This window comes from Neodiprion lecontei, chromosome 2 (assembly GCF_021901455.1).
Source record: "Neodiprion lecontei isolate iyNeoLeco1 chromosome 2, iyNeoLeco1.1, whole genome shotgun sequence".
NCBI classification, from domain to species: domain Eukaryota; kingdom Metazoa; phylum Arthropoda; class Insecta; order Hymenoptera; family Diprionidae; genus Neodiprion; species Neodiprion lecontei.
In genome coordinates, this window is record NC_060261.1 from 16,686,744 (window position 1) to 16,706,022 (window position 19,279).

General features: G+C 35.1%; 1 protein-coding gene across 5 annotated transcripts; it reads right to left on the reverse strand.

The window, feature by feature from the left end:
• Positions 1-2,730: 2,730 nt before the first annotated feature.
• LOC107223622 (cytoplasmic dynein 2 light intermediate chain 1) lies at positions 2,731-17,621 on the reverse strand. 5 transcript variants are annotated; one of them, XM_046731144.1, is made up of 8 exons: positions 16,850-17,621; positions 15,698-15,815; positions 14,529-14,630; positions 7,548-7,883; positions 7,271-7,428; positions 6,913-7,174; positions 4,528-4,659; positions 2,731-4,216 (listed from the first exon to the last, which is right to left on the reverse strand). In XM_046731144.1, exons 1-7 carry the CDS (start codon positions 16,858-16,860, stop codon positions 4,588-4,590), a joined length of 1,059 nt encoding a protein of 352 aa, XP_046587100.1. In that variant the 5' UTR covers positions 16,861-17,621; the 3' UTR covers positions 2,731-4,216; positions 4,528-4,587. The 5 variants fall into 5 exon arrangements, with proteins under 5 accessions (XP_046587100.1, XP_046587099.1, XP_046587101.1 ...); XM_046731143.1 differs by lacking the exon at positions 16,850-17,621 and having other exon boundaries at positions 15,698-16,817; XM_046731145.1 differs by lacking the exon at positions 16,850-17,621 and having other exon boundaries at positions 6,925-7,174; positions 15,698-16,815.
• Positions 17,622-19,279: the final 1,658 nt, after the last annotated feature.

The following is a 19,279-nucleotide window of genomic DNA, read 5'->3' on the forward strand; positions in this document are numbered from 1 at the left end:
GAGCGGAACGACAGCCAAAAGACGTCTAATGCAACATTAAATTAAGCGTCTAATTGCAATTAGAGGCAAGAGTACGATTTCCGTGTCGGCAAGATTTCATGGTGTATTTAGTCAAAAGAAACGAAAAGTTTAAAAGTGATGAAAGTTGATATTTCAATTATTTTGCGAGCTATTTATTACTAAAGAAACGTTGTTATACGTAGGTCGAACTTGTTTTAATCTTTGGGCTAAGTCACCTTTTCGTACAGGATGGTACGTGTGATTTTGTTCATGTCCCTGTCATACGAACTCCGAACTCACGAGCAAAAGAAAATCGTTGAATTTTGGCAAATTTTTTATTCCTAAAAGTCTCATTATTGTGGTAAAAATATCAAGAATCAATGGTCAAAAATTGGCGCCATGGATATCGTACTATTGTCCAATTAGAGGCAGACATCGCGTATTTTGCAGGCTTGTCAGAGACGTGACGGTTCTAATTATGAGGATGATTCAGAACCTTAATTCTGATCTTCTTTTCACTGATGAAAACCGCGGTGATAAATTATATCTTAACTAAAGACCGACCAAAGTTTCGGTTTCGGCCACTCTCGGCCAAAAATCTGGTTTCGGCGGCAGTTTCGGTTTCAGCCAAAATAGCCATTGCACGAAATTCTTTAGTAGTCAGTTCGTACCTACATTTCATTCGAAAAATAAAGGGATATCCTAATATATTAAAGTCTTTGATTTAATCTAATCGAATAATCTGTTACAAAGCTAGGAAAACACTAGATTTTAGAGTGTAATGAATATTTAACTACATTTAACTCAACTACGTAAGTTTTGGTTTCGGTTACGGTTTCGAACGAAACTAGAAGAGCAATTCAAATTCGGTTATGGTTTTGATTTCGGCTAAAAATCATGTTACGGTCGGACACTGATCTTAACCAGTCAGAGAGTAGCTGTAACCAGAAAATATAGCACAGTGTTCTTGACCTCATGATCGGATAATGGTTCAAGTTTTCAGTATCGAAGGTCAATTGAAGATTTACAACTGTTTCGCTCACGTACCTCAATGCTATTAATTTATTTACAAAAATAAAAAATTATTCCATGCAATAGAAAAAGGTTGGATCAGAATGTTAAGCCAAAAAGAGAGCAATAATATTCTCTTGCAGAAATGTGAAGTGAATACTTACGTTATTAATTCGTGGAAGAAAAAGGCGAAATAATGGTCAAGATCGAATCGTGTCCAATTCGAATGGTTGGAATGGCCAACGGTCGTCATCTACAACCGCATTAAGTTAGAGATTATCCACCACTCTGCAATTTATTAACTTACATGTCGTATAGCTAAGATCTTGCCATAAAAGAAAGAACGGTGGTTTTTACTTCTACGGCTTTTTAAGAACCATTATAGTGCAGAATTTGTTCAGTCTTAAGAAGAATTATAATGGAGATGTTGCACACATTCAGTGCCGATAGGGAGACGGCAGGAAAGAGGTAAGAGCAACATAAATCGCAGAGAGCAACTCTACCAGAATTTATGGTAAACATATGTTAACCGGAAAATTTCCTAACGGTGAGTTAAAAGTCTTAATCCGGCCCCAAGTGGTGAACCGTTTCAAAGGTCTAAACGAAAGAATTGCGAAACAGAGGCTCGTAATTAAAGACTGAATTGAATTCTGATTAGGGTTTTAATTAGAAAACCATTTGTTTGTTACAGCAAAAATTGTTATGCCGCGAGTTCTGATAGGTATAATTCAGTGATTAATAGGGCGTTTCATTAGAAGCGACAATTGCTTCTTCTTTTTACTCCCATTTGAGAAACTTACTGTACCTGGCGGAAAAGAAATCCTCACGGACGAATATATCTTGAATCGAATTTTAAAATGTTGCTGTCGGAAATCGGAGTCCTCCATTCAAATAACGTAAGAACGAGGAAAGTTTTTTCAAAAATTATTACCACTCGTCTGCACCTGATTATATGGACTTGATCCCCGAAGCATTTCATACATAATCAAAATAATCAAATCATCTACAAGAGTCCATTGAGTAAAGTGCGCAACTCAACAGTTCAAAATGATAGGCATGAACTTCGATTTTCCCTAAATATTCATTTTTCAATGTCTGCATTAGCTACACTACTGACTTTATCACAAAAAATCGAGTAAAAAATTTTTATAGACAATTCCACTCTCGGTAAAAAAAAAAAGTTCTACGCAGCAAAGTTCATAGGTTCAACGGTGCGCAAGTTATAAACTTCTAAAGTCAATTATCGCTGTTGAAATTCATTTCTCAACGTCAAATGACTAAACTATTTATTTTACGAGGAAAATTTTGATGATAAACTTTTAAGGGATTAAGTTCTCTGTAAAATACTTTCAAGTTCAAGTGCATACCATTAAATACGGCTGACAGGTAATAAGTTGAGAGAACACGACACGGTCCGCACTTTGTCAGAAGGGCGAAATTTTGAATTCAAAGAGCAACCTTTTAAAATTGATTTTGACAGGTATCCGTACATTTTCAGATACGAAATCCGTACACTTTTAAAAATTATTGCGAACTTGCTACACATTTACTGTACAAAAGAGTTGTCAATTTACGAAATCAGGTTGCAAATTTACAAATTCGGTGCAGTGACTCAAGCTACTATGTATTAGTTTTAAATTTACAGTGAAATTTTTGATTCTACTAAAAATAGGTGAAAAAAAAAGAGAAATGGGAATTTAATGAATTGTGTGGTAAATTTATTGTATTTGTAAATTGAACAAACAGTAAATGTACGGTGGATTCACTATTCCGTATCCGAATAAAACTTCCAATACAGTGAAGGAAATACAGAAATACAGAAATTTTCGACAGTGTATACCGTTAAATAAGGCATGTATATTCGACCAATTTCAATGATCATCAACTCATCAATAACATCATAATATATTACGAAATAACTTATATTATAACTATAGAATATAACTTAATTATATCCAGGCTGTATTAATTTCACAGTATTTTTAATTATTTATTTTTTACTTCTGACAAATGAAGAGCTGACTAATAATTAAAACTCAAGCTATTTGTTGGAAATTCAAGTACACTTAATTGTAAGACCATCAGCTATGATTAATTGAATGTTGACGTACGATACAGTTCTTTTCATTTCTGAAATTATGTTGTGTCGAAAGAGTTGTTAATAATTGACCGCTTTTGAATTGATTTCGTTTTTCTCATTCTTTCGTATTGGTTCTGTATGTTGAGGGAATACCGTTTTTATCTAATTCAACTCGATTTATCGCAACTGTACTTGTTAGGTCGTTATTTCGTAATTCTTTCGTCCGAATGATGGTTTTGCTGGACTGCACACCTGATTATACGTTCACAAAAATAGCCAGATAACAGAGAAATTGAGTTGTATTTTGAACATGCTCTAGCATTCGTTGCGTGTTTAAACTTGATACCTAAGATATCTTCGAAACGTTTCGAGAACACGTTACAGAAATCGACTCGCGTATTTATCTGTTAAGCCAAAAGATGAATTTGTTATAATTAAAATTCTTGAAATTCATACATTGTTGTGCAAAAATAACTTACAAGAAAATGATAGATCATCAGAAGCAAATCATGAGAGTTACCGGATTTAAAGATCGCTCCTGATGAATTTGTCCTTCTCCTTGGTATATACCAACGTTTAGAAGGATCCGAAGAAAACTGTTAACGAAAATTTTCAAGGTTTTTTCGTCCTATCGTCAGACTTGACTTAAACCTGTTTTGAAAATCGAATAACGAAGTCACATAGCAAGAGTGGGGACAAAAAGATTCGCAGACTGCAGGAATAATTAACGAATAATTGGTGTGTTGCACTTTTATTCGTGATTTTGCAGCACCGTAAGAAAAAACACTTCACACATGCAAACTTGTGTGTTCGTGACGTATATATACAATGTAGATATCTCGATGCTGCTGTGTGTGATACAGCTTCTCAATTAAAATGCGCTACGTGCCCGGCTATAATTCAGAGGCACGAAGGCGTGAGGAGAATTAATTGGTTTTCTGAAAGACCGACCATCGTGCACTGACTCTCATCAATAATATCAGAACCACGATTAAATAACAATATGTCACAAGTTGACCCCTGCGACATCCATCGTCCATCATTATTCATTCGGTAGACTCGAAGCGGCTGCTTTATCCCGATGCAATCCAATCATTTCGCAACTTGGCGACGAAGGTGACACAACTGAAAAAACAGTCATTTTCAGTACGAGAAAAAGAAGAAAAATCAAACCTTCGAAATTTTAAGGGAGTCCATCCATCTACGGTCTCTAAAGGAAACTATTAATATCAAAAAAAATCATTGACACTCAATAGAATGATGCGAATCAAAGTTTAAGTTGGCCGTGAGAACTCTAATGTGACACTGTTCGTGACAAATGTGTTTCAAAAGCGGTGTGCTGCGATAGCGACACTTCTGCTCTCTGGTGGCAAGTTTCGCAACTACACAAGTATCGCTTCACATGTTTGTGTCAATCAATTTTTAAATTGTATCACCTTTGTTACTGGAAGTTTACGGTGAGAGGAAAACAATCGTCTCGGAAGATTCGGAGAATTCTACATTGGCTCGGGAATCGGAATCTTCAGGGCTCGGCCTTCCAGCATCTCTTGCAGCAGAATGCCGATTTCCTGCCGGACAAATCGACCATTTATCAATGTGATCTGTATATTTATCACTCATTCTGCGAGACTGTTTAATTTTCCCCCACAGCACGATATATTGTTCCAATAGCTTTCTGTATTGAAGTTGCAACAACGCACGAGTAATTCCATATTGATATCGAAACAAACACTTTGCAGGTAAAATACCGATCGACAATTTTAATTGGCCTGACATTTTTTATTTATTCTGCTGTAGAAAAGTAGAGATATGTATTCGACGCTAAAAGATTTACATCCATATTACTGATTTCAGAATATAATTGCAAATTTCTAATTCGGCACGCGCGCACTTGTTCCATAGTGGCTGTATCTTCAAAAGTAATGAAGGTAATTGAACAAAGAGGCATCGGCAAGTGCATGATATACTTTTCAAACTGATGTAACATAATTTTCCTCTATAACCATGTTTCCGTAAATTTTATTGGTTGAATTCTGTTACCTCTACACTTTTTTCCATTGACTGCTAATTTTTAAATTCTGAATCAATGACGTAAGAATGTTCAGAAAAAATCTACATTTCAGAAATAGGTAGAAATTAATGATATCATTGAGTACCAGAGACGGCCTCATCGATGGGAGAACGCTATCTATCGTTAAGAGCACGTTGTAGTTCTTTTTTTATCGACTGAGCCAGCTGACTCTTATATTCCATTAATAATGATGGAATTTGTTCGATTTACGGCAGGGCATTACTTTTTCATTGCAAAATTCGGAAAATTCATTGTCTGGAAAATTTCGAATAAAATTTCTGTTTTTGGACCGTCGTTGTTATTTTTATTTATTACAGACTTTGGAAGCAATAATGTGTATAGGTGAGGTGCTTTTCATTATTATCGACGTAATCAGATCTAAAATAAGATATCACAGCACTAGTTTCATACAATATTGAGCCTAAAAAAAGTACACTGTAATTCCGAATGATGTCCGACAAAAATATGCCATTGGATGCGATCGACTGAAAGTTTTTAGTTTTGCGAATGCCACGTCAACAAATCGAAATAGAGTTTGAAATATAACTTATAATATTGCAGAACGGTAATAAGAAAAAGAACCCTTTAGCTTGGATACGAACCATCATATGGCAAGAACATGGAATTGTTTCAAAAAAGTTTCATAGTAGATCTATTCCAAACTATCGGTGAAGTCAATACAAGAATTCCTTTTTGTGAGTTAATGTACAATTAGTAATCAAGTGGAAAGACAATTTTTTAGAATCCAAAAATTAGCAGTCGATGGTTAAAAATAAGGCCAAAAATTTAATGAATGAAATTCACGATCAGGTGGTGGAAGAAAAAAATCATAATACTTTAATTTGATGTTTCTCTGTTTGTTCAATTATCTTCATTAAATTTGAGGATATATCTGCAAAAACAAGAGTGCGTGTGCCAAATATGAAATTTGAACTTTTCTTCTAAAATCGAAAATATGGATACTAGAGTTTTGGTTTGAAATACGCATTTTTTCCCTTAGTACAATGAGTGAAGTAAATGTCATGCAAATTAAAAATGGTGATATTTTCAGCGTGTTCAGTTTGGCGTAGAATTATTCATGCTGCAAAAATTACGCAGCACTATACGTTATATATATTGCAGTTTTATGCATCTGCGAAAACAATTACACAGAAATATTACAGCATTTCCGGAATGTTATATTCAATTACAATGCTGCAATATTGTAACTATACGTATATATATATGTATAATAAAGGACATGACAATATTGCAAGAGGGTGTTCCAATATACCAAAAATATTGAACAATGTATCTGCGATATTTTATTATTTGCAGTAAATTACGTTTTTACACTATTTCTGAAACATCGTAAGCCTTGCGAAATTACTTGACCTTGTCAGGTTGCATTTTTGGATGCAATATTGAGAACTTTCCAAAGACAAGTTTCCGCAATATTTAAATTTTTGCAAAGTTACGATGCTGCAAGGTTTCTGCGATTCGTGTAAAATCAGTACGTTTCTGCCATGTTGCTGAACTGTTTCAAACTTTACTAAGCTACGTTTTTGCAGTTTCTGAAATATTTGAAACCTCGTCAAGTTTCGTATGTATCTGAATCGTTTGGAACCTTGCATAGTTACATTCATGCAACTCTTTATTCCAAGCAAAGTTGAATTTTTGTAATACTTCGACCCTTACTTAGCGACGTTGCTACAAAATTTCTGAAATATTGTAAACCTTGAAAAAAAATTACATTCTGTGTCGGTCTGACCTTTCTTTTTACCTCTTCACGTTGGGCCCTAAGCCTGTCGATTATGGGTTCCCTGAAGTTGGGGTCATTCGCGGGATCCTCGAGGTCTTGCGGGTTCTCGTTCTCCTTGGTCGTCTGGGGAATATGAGTGACGTACATCTGCTTTATGGATTCTAAAATATGTGCATTTCTTCCCTGTCCAAAATTGAGTCCAATCTGCGTGAACGAATCTAGCCCAACTGGTACCAACAGCGGTTTCTCATAATCGATACAAACGCCTTTTCTAAAAATTGTCACAAAGAAAAAAAAAAAAAAAAACGCGATCAATAACTAATTCAACTTGTTGACTTCATCCTTCAGACCAAAGGGTAAAACTCACGTCAACTGAGATCCGAAACCATAGTGCGACAGCATATCCTTTGCTCTTCTAACGAGGGACGTGTCTCTGCAGGAGTGATAGTGAAGTCCTGCTCCCAAAGCGTGGGCCGCTGCCCGAAGGGCCCGACCGATTAGTTGTTTTCTATCCGAATTAAATTCCTGGAATTTAGAATTATTCAAAGTTGAAACGATCCGTTTTTCAGAAATGTGATTCAATTGAGAACGGAACGTTTCATCTCTTCAAGCTAAAAAAATTTGAATCCAATTTTGCAGCTCACTTTGAATTCATCGTATCTGCCGCCAACGATGCACAACTTAAGAGGAAATGGTTCGGTTTCACCTTCGTAAGTTTCGTTCTTAGGGTTATTTTCTCTTTTGCGGCAATCCCTGAGAGCTTTGATCGCGTTATCGTCGAAACTCATTCTCATTGCGCTTCGAGCAATGGTCAGACATTCTTCCAACGTCGCCCAAAGCTCCTCAGGCTTTGAGAGATCCAACATCATCAAAAGCGTGGTATGATGCGGGGAATGGGTCAATGCCGATCCGGTCATTGCGGCTGAGAGGAGCGATGACGTCAGGGGACCGACCTCCCAAACGTGGACCACGTCTTTAACCTGCCATAATTACCACTGGATACATAATGTTAAGGATGTAGGGACCCTGGACCGTCAAAATCAAGTTGGGTGAAGAGAAAAAGGCGTTTGAAAAATTTCAAGCGATATTACTTGTGCCAATAGTCCTAAGCACGCGTAGAGTAACAAGGGTACACTACTCATACTTCCAAGACATAAACCTTTTTCTAGAACGTTTGAGGGCGAGGGATGTCCCCACTCCGACCGACTTCATCGATCACCGGATCGTTTAGTTACCCTACGTTATCGATTGCCCGATAATTCCGTGCTCTACCTGATGGGCGCTTTGCCCTGCTTTACCCTTTTTTAACGCTCAACAGGCAAAATTCCTCAGAATTGCGCTCTGCCTTACCACAGTTTCAACTTTGATCGAACAAAATCCCAGAACTGCATTAGTGACATGCGTACATCATTGAGCAAGGTAGAGGGATTTTGCCCGATGAGGTTTAAAACATGAGTAAGGGAAGGTGAATTGCCAATAAAGTAGATCAACGAAGTTATCGGACGATCAATAACGGTGGACAACAAAACGATCCAATGATCGATAAAGTTCGTCAAAGTGGGGACATCCCCCACCCTGGAACGTTCTATAAAGATTTGTGTCTAGACTGGAGGGAGCGTCGGTGACGTAGGGATTCATATCAGGATCTCTCCTTGCTACTTTACTCGAGTACTAACACGAATGAAACAATTTCCGTATAATGTGTAACAAAGCTGAATAGGTATGAGTAGATTCGGTAAACACAAACTAAGATAGTAACAAGTGGGGAAAAGGTTATGTAATGGGAAGGTTTAAAATTATTAAACTGTGGCATTTTTCATCCGATTCCTGTTTTTGGGCTCATTTTCTTCAGTACAGAGATATCCAGAGATAACCTGATAAAAGTTTGGCTAATATTTAACTTCCGAGTGGATAAAAGATACAATATTATTGAATCTTGGTGAGCGGTCATAGAAATGTAAAACGTATTTTCGTTAACGTTTCGGCCCGGATATGGGCCCTCCTCAGAACGATTAATTTTTTTATTTAACTGTCAAGGACAAAAAATTTTTTTATAATATAAAAAATATACAATAAGACATTAATTACTATAGATGTAAAACTATTGAAGCTATTCTCTATTGTAGGATAGTGGGTACATATTAAATATCTGTTATGGTTATAAAGTGATAAAACTTGAAGAGTAATTTACCTTTTATAGGAAGGAGGATTAATATACAGTCAGAATCGTAAAATACAATTTGGCGAGCGCAGGTTCTTCAAATAAATGACAATAATCGTTGTCAGCTTCTCCAATTGTTAAAAGTATAGTTGTTAAAAATATGGAAGTAATTAATTAAAAAAACTGTGTATCTTCACTGTCTATAAGTCAATGTATTAAAAAGTTTTAGAGAAAGGGTTTATGGTAGTTGAAATAGTTTAAAACAATGTCCAAACGGTGGTACTGGTACCATTATGATCCTGTCCTCCATGTCCGAACAATTTTTGTTAAACCGTTTGAGTCAACTGGTAAACACCGACTGATGGGAGAATCAAATATGACCAAGAGTGAAGGTGAACAAGTATAAACAATTATAAAAACATGTGGCATGGGGACAACAAATTTATGTACTTATTTAAGGTTAAACAATGTGTGCTGTGTGGGAGGTAATCAGCGGTTTGTAAATATTGCTAAGATGTTCAACGTCTTGTTTAAGATTAACGGAATTTGGGTGTCCTGCAATATTGCACATTTCTAGTAGTAACCGTTTATAGTAATTGGGAATTTGGGTGTCCTGCAATATTGCACATTTCTAGTAGTAACCGTTTATAATAATTGGGTTCTTCACAAAGGATGTTTGCATTGTCATAGTTGAAAGAATGTTCTTTTTTGATCACATGTTTAGTTAGAGCAGTATGTCGATCCTCATTATCTTGTACATTGCGTTGATGTTCTTTGAATCTAGTGTCTAGATGGCGGCCAGTTTGACCAATATAAACTTGATTGCAATCGTTGCAGGGTATTTTGTAAACAACGTTGGATCGTTTGCCCATAGGGATCCCATCTTTTCCCGAATCAAAGACAAGTTGTAGGTCTTTTGAATTTTTTCCCACAAACTTGACATTGTATTTGGTAAATAACCTATTCAATGACTCAAAGAGACCCGATACATATGGGATGGGAATAAATGTAGTGGCTGGTCTATTGTTTTCGCTGCGGAAGCAGAGTCAATATTATCGTCTAGTAGGTCCTTGATATGGAAGCGTCTCTTATTTATATGTTTGTGTAAAAGGCCATGTGGATAGTCGTTCCATCTTAAAATATTATATATGAGTGACAAATTTTTTTCATAGAATTCTAATTTGATAGTTTGATGGCTCGGTCAACAAGATTAAAGATGGTACCTATCTTGTATGACATCGGGTGGTGAGAATTAAAATTCAAGTATCTTTGAGACCAAGTTTTCTTGTGGAACCAATCTGTTTTGATTTTAGAGTTGTTATGTATCAGTAGTAAATCCAGGAAATTGATGGCATTATTATTTTCTATTTCGATGGTGAATTGTAATCGTGGATGATATTGGTTGAAAATATTCAGTGTGTAGTCTATTTTTTCTTTAGGGACTGCAGTTGAGATATCGTCAACATATCGGAAATAGAAGGGTAAATCAAAATTTAGATTGCTGATACATGACCTTTCTAGGTCTTCCATCACCAGATCAGACAGGATTGGAGAGAGAGGGGATCCCATGGGCAACCCGAATTGTTGTGCGTATGTGTCGTTGTTAAATTTAAAGATTGCCGAATCAGAACAAATGTTTAAGGCTTTAACCAGTTCAGTAAGTGGGATTGGAATCTTTTTATCTAGAGAGGCCCAACGGTTTTTTACTGCGAGCATAGCGAGATCTATAGGTACATTAGTAAATAGAGATACCACATCTAGTGATATTAGAATATAATTATCTGGAATAATCAGTTTATTTATTTTTTCAACCAATGTAAAGCTATCTTTGACTCTGGAGGTAGGGGGGTGATATTTGTGGTGAGCCATGAATTAATTAGGTTAGATAATGCGTAAGTCGGGCTATTAACAAAAGAAACTATAATTCGTAGTGGGCTTCCTTCATTATGGATTTTAGGGAGCCCATATGCACGTGGGGGAACACTGTTATAGGTAGCGATGCTTCTGTGTATGCTTTTGTTTATTAGTTTGGAATTGAACCATTTGAAGGTGAGTTTATTCACCCTAGTCTGTAGGGTATTGCAGAGGTCGTATCTAGCAATTCTATAGATGTTAGTGTCCGAAAGCTGTTGTCGCATTTTGTTATTGTAAGTGTTCTGTGCATGGCTACTGACGTATTGCCTTTATCTGCTTTTAAAAACATGATGTTCGGGTTGTTTTTAAAACAGTGTTCATGGCTCACCACAAATATCACCCCCCCTACCTCCAGAGTCAAATATAGCTTTACATTGGTTGAAAAAATAAATAAACTGATTATTCCAGATAATTATATTCTAATATCACTAGATGTGGTATCTCTATTTACTAATGTACCTATAGATCTCGCTATGCTCGCAGTAAAAAACCGTTGGGCCTCTCTAGATAAAAAGATTCCAATCCCACTTACTGAACTGGTTAAAGCCTTAAACATTTGTTTTGATTCGGCAATCTTTAAATTTAACAACGACACATACGCACAACAATTCGGGTTGCCCATGGGATCCCCTCTCTCTCCAATCCTGTCTGATCTGGTGATGGAAGACCTAGAAAGGTCATGCATCAGCAATCTAAATTTTGATTTACCCTTCTATTTCCGATATGTTGACGATATCTCAACTGCAGTCCCTAAAGAAAAAATAGACTACACACTGAATATTTTCAACCAATATCATCCACGATTACAATTCACCATCGAAATAGAAAATAATAATGCCATCAATTTCCTGGATTTACTACTGATACATAACAACTCTGAAATCAAAACAGATTGGTTCCACAAGAAAACTTGGTCTCAAAGATACTTGAATTTTAATTCTCACCACCCGATGTCATACAAGATAGGTACCATCTTTAATCTTGTTGACCGAGCCATCAAACTATCAAATATAGAATTCCATGAAAAAAATTTGTCACTCATATATAATATTTTAAGATGGAACGACTATCCACATGGCCTTTTACACAAACATATAAATAAGAGACGCTTCCATATCAAGGACCTACTAGACAATAATATTGACTCTGTTTCCGCAGCGAAAACAATAGACCAGCCACTACATTTATTCCCATCCCATATGTATCGGGCCTCTTTGAGTCATTGAATAGGTTATTTACCAAATACAATGTCAAGTTTGTGGGAAAAAATTCAAAAGACCTACAACTTGTCTTTAATTCGGGAAAAGATAGGATCCCTATGGGCAAACGTTCGAATGTTGTTTACAAAATACCCTGTAACGATTGCGATCAAGTGTATATCGAACAAACTGGCCGCCATCTAGACACTAGAATTAAAGAACATAAACGCAATGTACAAGACAATGAGGATCGACATACTGCTCTAACCAAACATGTGACCAAAAAACAACATACTTTTAACTATGACAATGCAAACATCCTTTGTGAAGAACCCAATTATTATAAACGGTTACTACTAGAAATGTGCAATATTGTAGGACACCCAAATTCCGTTAATCTTAAACAAGACGTTGAACATCTTAGCAATATTTACAAACCGCTGATTACCTCCCACACAGCACACATTGTTTAACCTTAACTAAGTACATAAATTTGTTGTCCCCAGGCCACATGTTTTTATAATTGTTTATACTTGTTCACCTTCACTCTTGGTCATATTTGATTCTCCCATCAGTCGTTGTTTACCAGTTGACTCAAACGGTTTAACAAAAATTGTTCGGACATGGAGAACAGGATCATAATGATACCAGTACCACCGTTTGGACATTGTTTTAAACTATTTCAACTACCATAAACCCTTTCTCTAAAACTTTTTAATACATTGACTTATAGACAGTGAAGATACACAGTTTTTTTAATTAATTACTTCCATATTTTTAACAACTATACTTTTAACAATTGGAGAAGCTGACAACGATTATTGTCATTTATTTGAAGAACCTGCGCTCGCCAAATTGTATTTTACGATTCTGACTGTATATTAATCCTCCTTCCTATAAAAGGTAAATTACTCTTTAAGTTTTATCACTTTATAACCATAACAGATATTTAATATGTACCCACTATCCTACAATAGAGAATAGCTTCAATAGTTTTACGTCTATAGTAATTAATGTCTTATTGTATATTTTTTATATTATAAAAAAATTTTTTGTCCTTGACAGTTAAATAAAAAAATTAATCGTTCTGAGGAGGGCCCATATCCGGGCCGAAACGTTAACGAAAATACGTTTTACATTTCTATGACCGCTCACCAAGATTCAATAATATATTATCTACGAGGTCGAGAATTCTTACCCTTCACGACAAAAGATACAGTTGTGTAAGTAAGTACGGTACAACAAATGTTCGTCAGTAATTACATTTACGCGCTATAACTATGCTATAATACAAGATTTATCAAAGTTTTTTAAAACAATTTATGGGGATTTAATAAGGGAAAAAAGTAAGCCCAAAAACGTTGAAATCGAATGAAAAAAAAAACAGACTTCAATCATTCTAAACGTTCTGATTATGAAACCTTTTCTTAGATTGTCAGCATCTTAGATTGTGTTATTCTAAGTTACTCACAATTATTTCTATTACATTTCCGAAATAATCTTTTATTCGTGTTCACTATCTCCAGGCCAAATAAAATTGCTGAGGATTTTTTACACGCTTATTTCTCTTTTTCGAATTGTTGATTTAGACGGTGCAGACCATGCAGTAAAACTCCAAACGTTTTCGGTTCGTGTAAGATTTTGACAATACGTCAGATTTCATACAAATTTATTGCTATCCTGCATGTTTGGATTTATTGTACGCGGTAAGTTTCAATCGATATTTGTTCAATTAAAGTCGAAAACTGGCATTATTCGAAACAAACTTTGTGCCACACCTCTCATCAAACTTTCAAATCGTTTCACAGCTATAATCCTGGCAGCATAGAAATCAACAATTGCTAATTTGGAGTTTAGTGATTAATTATCAAGTTGTGCCACTTGCTTGCAATTGTAAATATTCAGATACATTTGTAACTATCGTGCAATTCTTGAACACCCGATTTGATCTTTCTTTCGCAAAATTTGAACTTTTGTGATGGGAGATAATGTGATTTTAATTTAGGAACATAAAAAACTGGTAATGTTTACATAATTATAGATAATTCATGGCAAATTTCAATGAGTCGCGATCAACGAGGTGTGGTTCATTACACCTTATAACAACCACATTTCTAATCAAAATAAAAGATTATCATATTTTTCTCAATTTTACTTTGAAATACGAGTAACTTGCTGTGAAAAAACTCTGATACGATATGCCAGCCCTTGCGGAAAATCGTTGCTTGAGGCTATTAATTGATTATATTGAGTATGACTTGCATCTTATATTTGTTACAAAATGCATGCATATCATTATTTTGGACGCATTTTTATATTGCTGTGGTTATTGTCGTATCTATAATGCTTACTAAGCTTTTTCCAGCCTTTCGTCCGAACGAATAATCCATAGCAATGGTTGCCTTGGGCGATTCTTCTTTTTCCAAAAACCGGTAAACCATCGTAGTTTTTCCCTGAAATTACTATCGCATTATGGAATTTCGATTACACCGTCTTGACAACATCAATCAAAACATGGGCGTTTGGATCAGAGTTAATAAGCAATTTCCTACTAAAAATATTCAAGTACACATCATATACGTAAAAATAAAACTTGTAGGTAATTTTTTCTCTTTTCTCGAGCCACCCATATTTCTCCTTCTGTTAATCGTCTGTAAGAAAATTTCCGGCAAGAATTTAACATAACGTCGTGTAATTTAATTACACTCCGCACTGGCTCAATGAATGTGGAATAATCGATTTGAAACAATGAAGGTGTGCCTTTTCAAACGTTTTTAAAAGCACCCCATCATGCTTTCCCTTCCCCCTTTGAATCCATAGTATCCAGGGTTGTGGGCTCGACGTTGAAACCGATCGATAGACGAATATACGGAGCCGTATGAGTCGATCAGCTTTAAGGCCAGGCTACTGCTGCTTCGACTGTTAATTTTTTCATAAAAAACTTAATCACCGCAGTGTGTAAATTAAACAAAAATTTCTCGAACTGAATTTTGCACCTGGTAGGGACAAGCTTGTTTGTTAAAGGTAAACTCTAAAAAATTTTGAAAACAAAGAGAATAATAAAAACATAATGATCACAATGGTAGTTGATTTGAAATCGGTAGAAAGAAACGATATTGATTCAAGACAAGAAAGAATACGTCTATATTTTTTTTTTTTTTTTTTTCTGAGAGTTATGTTGATTTCACAAATTTAAACATGAATTAATGTTTGGAAAATTCATAACTCGTGAACCAGTTGAGGTACAATTTATTTTTTAATCTTGGATTCAAATTTCTACATAGTCAGAATTCGACCAACAAAAATCGAGCGAATCATACACTTCGACTCAAAATCTTATTCGCATTCAAATTTTACGCCCCATGGGAACTCTTGCGGTAGTCGAGGCGATTACTGACTAATGCCACGGCGTCTGATCACTCACCCATAAAACTGTATCTCATATTATATATCAACTCGCCCGACTATTCATGCGCGAGGGTATTTGTCTAACCTTGAAGTTGCTGTTTCCACCACTTACCACTCCTTTGCTTCCTATAATGATAATAGATCGTTCGTGAGTAATCGAACGATCGGTCTTCCGCTTATTTTCATCTTCTAAAGATAGTCGGAGTGCCATTTCCCTCATACTTTCCTCTCTAAACGAAACACAAGACATAAAACATGCGTAATAACGAGTGAAGTTATATTAACGCTGCTGCAGTGTCATATTGGCATAATGGTCCTAGAATTCAGAATTACGCTTTCTGGCGGCGGTAAATATGCAACACTAATTGCGTCATATTCAATGATGAAAGTGGTTTTTTCTCATGTGTTTTACTCTACATTGACTTAACGTCAGTAAATGAAAGTCCAACAAGCTGCACAGTGCTTCCTGCGGTTTCATATCTCCTATGTTTGCTTAAAATGATCAGCTGATTGCAATTTCCGACGCCATATTGTCCTAACCACGCTTACATCAGGGATCTTAATACATTCAATTGGAAACTGACGTAGAATAATTTAATCGCGAGGTTGAAGGTCGTTTATAAGAATTATATCGCTATTTTCCATCTCTTCGGAAAGGTTCGAAGTTCGTGAAAAAATCGTAAATGATGATGGTACAAAAAAAGAAAAATTAACCCTGTGATAAAATGAATGTATAACTTCATAATTGCTTTTTGGAAAGTTCTAAGAAATAAATCATATTTTCGGACACTATAGCAAAATTCAGCATTATTTTAAATTCAGATCACAAGAAACATTTTCGAGTTTTCGATCAGAACTCATGTATTCTATCGGATTCTCATGTTTCGTTTTACTGAAGATCTGATAAAATTGGAATTCTGATATTTCTGTGTATTTTTAAAGGTTATTGCACCATGAAACATTGGAATCATTTTCTGAGAGAAGAAAGAAATTTTTAGGAAACAGATAAAACTGATTTTTTTCATTTTCAATAACACTAGAATTACGAAAACTTGTCAGAAATTATCTCGACTCGCAAAGGGTACAATTACCTTTATATTCAGGTAATCTGAACTTGCAAAATATTGTAATTCACGTAATAACACGAACTTCAATCTCATAAGTAAAACAAGTTATACAGAACCCGCGTAATCTCATTTATTGGTAAATATACGGACTGCATTTAGGATAATAATCAATACGACGTAACAATTACAAGACTCACGTCGCGTCCATGATGATAAATGCTGATAAATTATTCCGTAACTGTTTATACTGATAAAAGTAGAAAGTAAATCATCCGACACGTCTATCCGTCGACGAGCTCGAAGGTTGAGCTTTTGTTTGCCCGAAAAGCGTTGCCATAGCATCGCAACGTCGGCGACATTTTGTATACGATAATGACTATATGCATGTCTATCGCATAAGCAATTTGTATGAAACATGGCCTTGGGAATCCACGAGGAAAGAACCAACAAGCGAAAGGTGGTCGGTGGAACAACCACTCATATTGTATCCAAGGACTTTAAAAGATTTCACAGAATTTCCGATGATTTCGATGAGATTCTAGAAAATTTCAATAGATCTAAGAATATTTGAGGCATTCCATGTGATTTCAATGATTTCGCTAAATGTCACAGGATTTCGAAGGATTTTACGCGATTTCAAAGATATTAGGTAATTTCAAGACTTCCCGGATCTCGGAGATTTTATGTAATGCAGTTTTGAATATCTTAGGAAATTCGAGGAGTTCAAGAGGTTTCAGATAATTTCACATTATTTCACAAGATTTCGAAGGATTTCAGATATTTCAAGTGTTTTCAAAGATTTCAAAGGATTACAAGACTTTAGAGATTTTAAATGATTTCTGGGATTCGAAGAACTTCGGATACTTTACAAATTTTAGATGCTATCACAAGATTTTGCGTAATCGCAGATGATTTGACGGGATTTCAGAAGATTTCAGAGAATTGAAATGATTTCAGATGATCTCACGAGTGGCATAAACCAGGTTTCAAGGGTGGTTAACCTCTCACCGACAAAAATTTCAATGTTTGAGACAGAAATAATTATTTATATTTTTATAATAACTGTAAGCTATATTTATTTTCATAGTGTATAATCAGATTGAAGAAGTTGCAGTAACAATACCAAGACACTGTAGTGAAACGGTGAATTGGCCTTGGAAATGCAGCCAAGTGCAGCTTTCGACAGGTTTTACATGTAATACGTTATTACAACATCCGAACTCTATACGGTCGCATTGCCATGAAAATGTAAATAGTTGGATGGCTGCAATCAATACCCTGCATTATTGAGGGTAACACGACGAGTCAATGCTTCTCAATTGTTTATTGAATAATAAATAACGAAGAAAATTGTCTTCCGGTGAATGAACAGACTCCATATGGCTTGTCACAATGCGGCGACAGCAACGGCAACATGATTGCAATATTATTAAAAGCTTGTATCTTACAGAACATGTGTTTACTATATATTATGTATATTCTTAAAGTCATTTTTTAAGTGTCTACACCAACGTTACGTGTGTAAGTAAGTGTAACGCATAATTCTTTCAGTATTTTTATCATACTATCAATAACGATATCGCTCAATCGGTTATGTACAAGATGGACTAGACAAACACAACATTGGAATGCTCAGGCAGTATTTCCACTGTTCGTTAATAGTCGCTTAAAATTACTTAACAATTAGGGTGCTTTTTTTTGAAGCAACATGTTTTCCGCTCCTATCAGTCAAACTTGTTGATATATAGAAAGAAAATTTACGAGGATAGACAGACATTACTTATGCAATTTTAGTTTTTCTTACATTGTCACGACTTAACCGCTTTTAACAATAAAGACTTAATCCTACCTAGAAACATTTTGTAGAGAATTAAACTCTATGGATAAACGTGTGTAGAATTTTTATTGTTAAATCGATAGTTCAGCCACTAAAGAAGTTTAAACATGAATTCTTATATAAAATGAACTTTCGAGGTTTTAACGTTTAACGCTTTTGAAGAAAATTCTACCCTCTAAAAATGCTTCGAGGATTAAGTTCGTATAATGAAATGCGTCTGAATGGTAAATTTTTTTTAAACAATTAGTGAAATCTTTACAATGTTAATCAAATGGAAAAATTTGAAATTCCGAGCCACCTTTCAAAATTGAATTTGAAGGATAACCTACTGCATTTTTATTTTTTATTTTTATTAAGTATTAGTTTTTCATTTGGGAGCGAAAAAAAATGTTGCTCCATAAAAAAACACCCTAATAACAATATGGAAGTAAGTATATACATTTTTTACATTAATATTTATACTGTTTGCATACGTGCACGTTTCTCAAGATGGAGGCTTTTTGCATAGACAATAAGTTTGATTTCACGGTCAACATGCATGTTAAGAATAATTCAAATATGTAAACTATAGTATAACAAGTACGTTGACAAACTTAAACAAAATATTTTATAAATTGTTTAAATTTCAATATTTCGTATCGCAGAGCGATAACAATATGCAAAATTGTTCGAATATACAATTTTTATCGCATATTAACTAGACCCATCCACCTTGATGCTATTTTGAAATGTACCTACATTTTCCACAAAAAAAAAAAAAAAAAACACTTCCATTTAAAGAATTGAATAT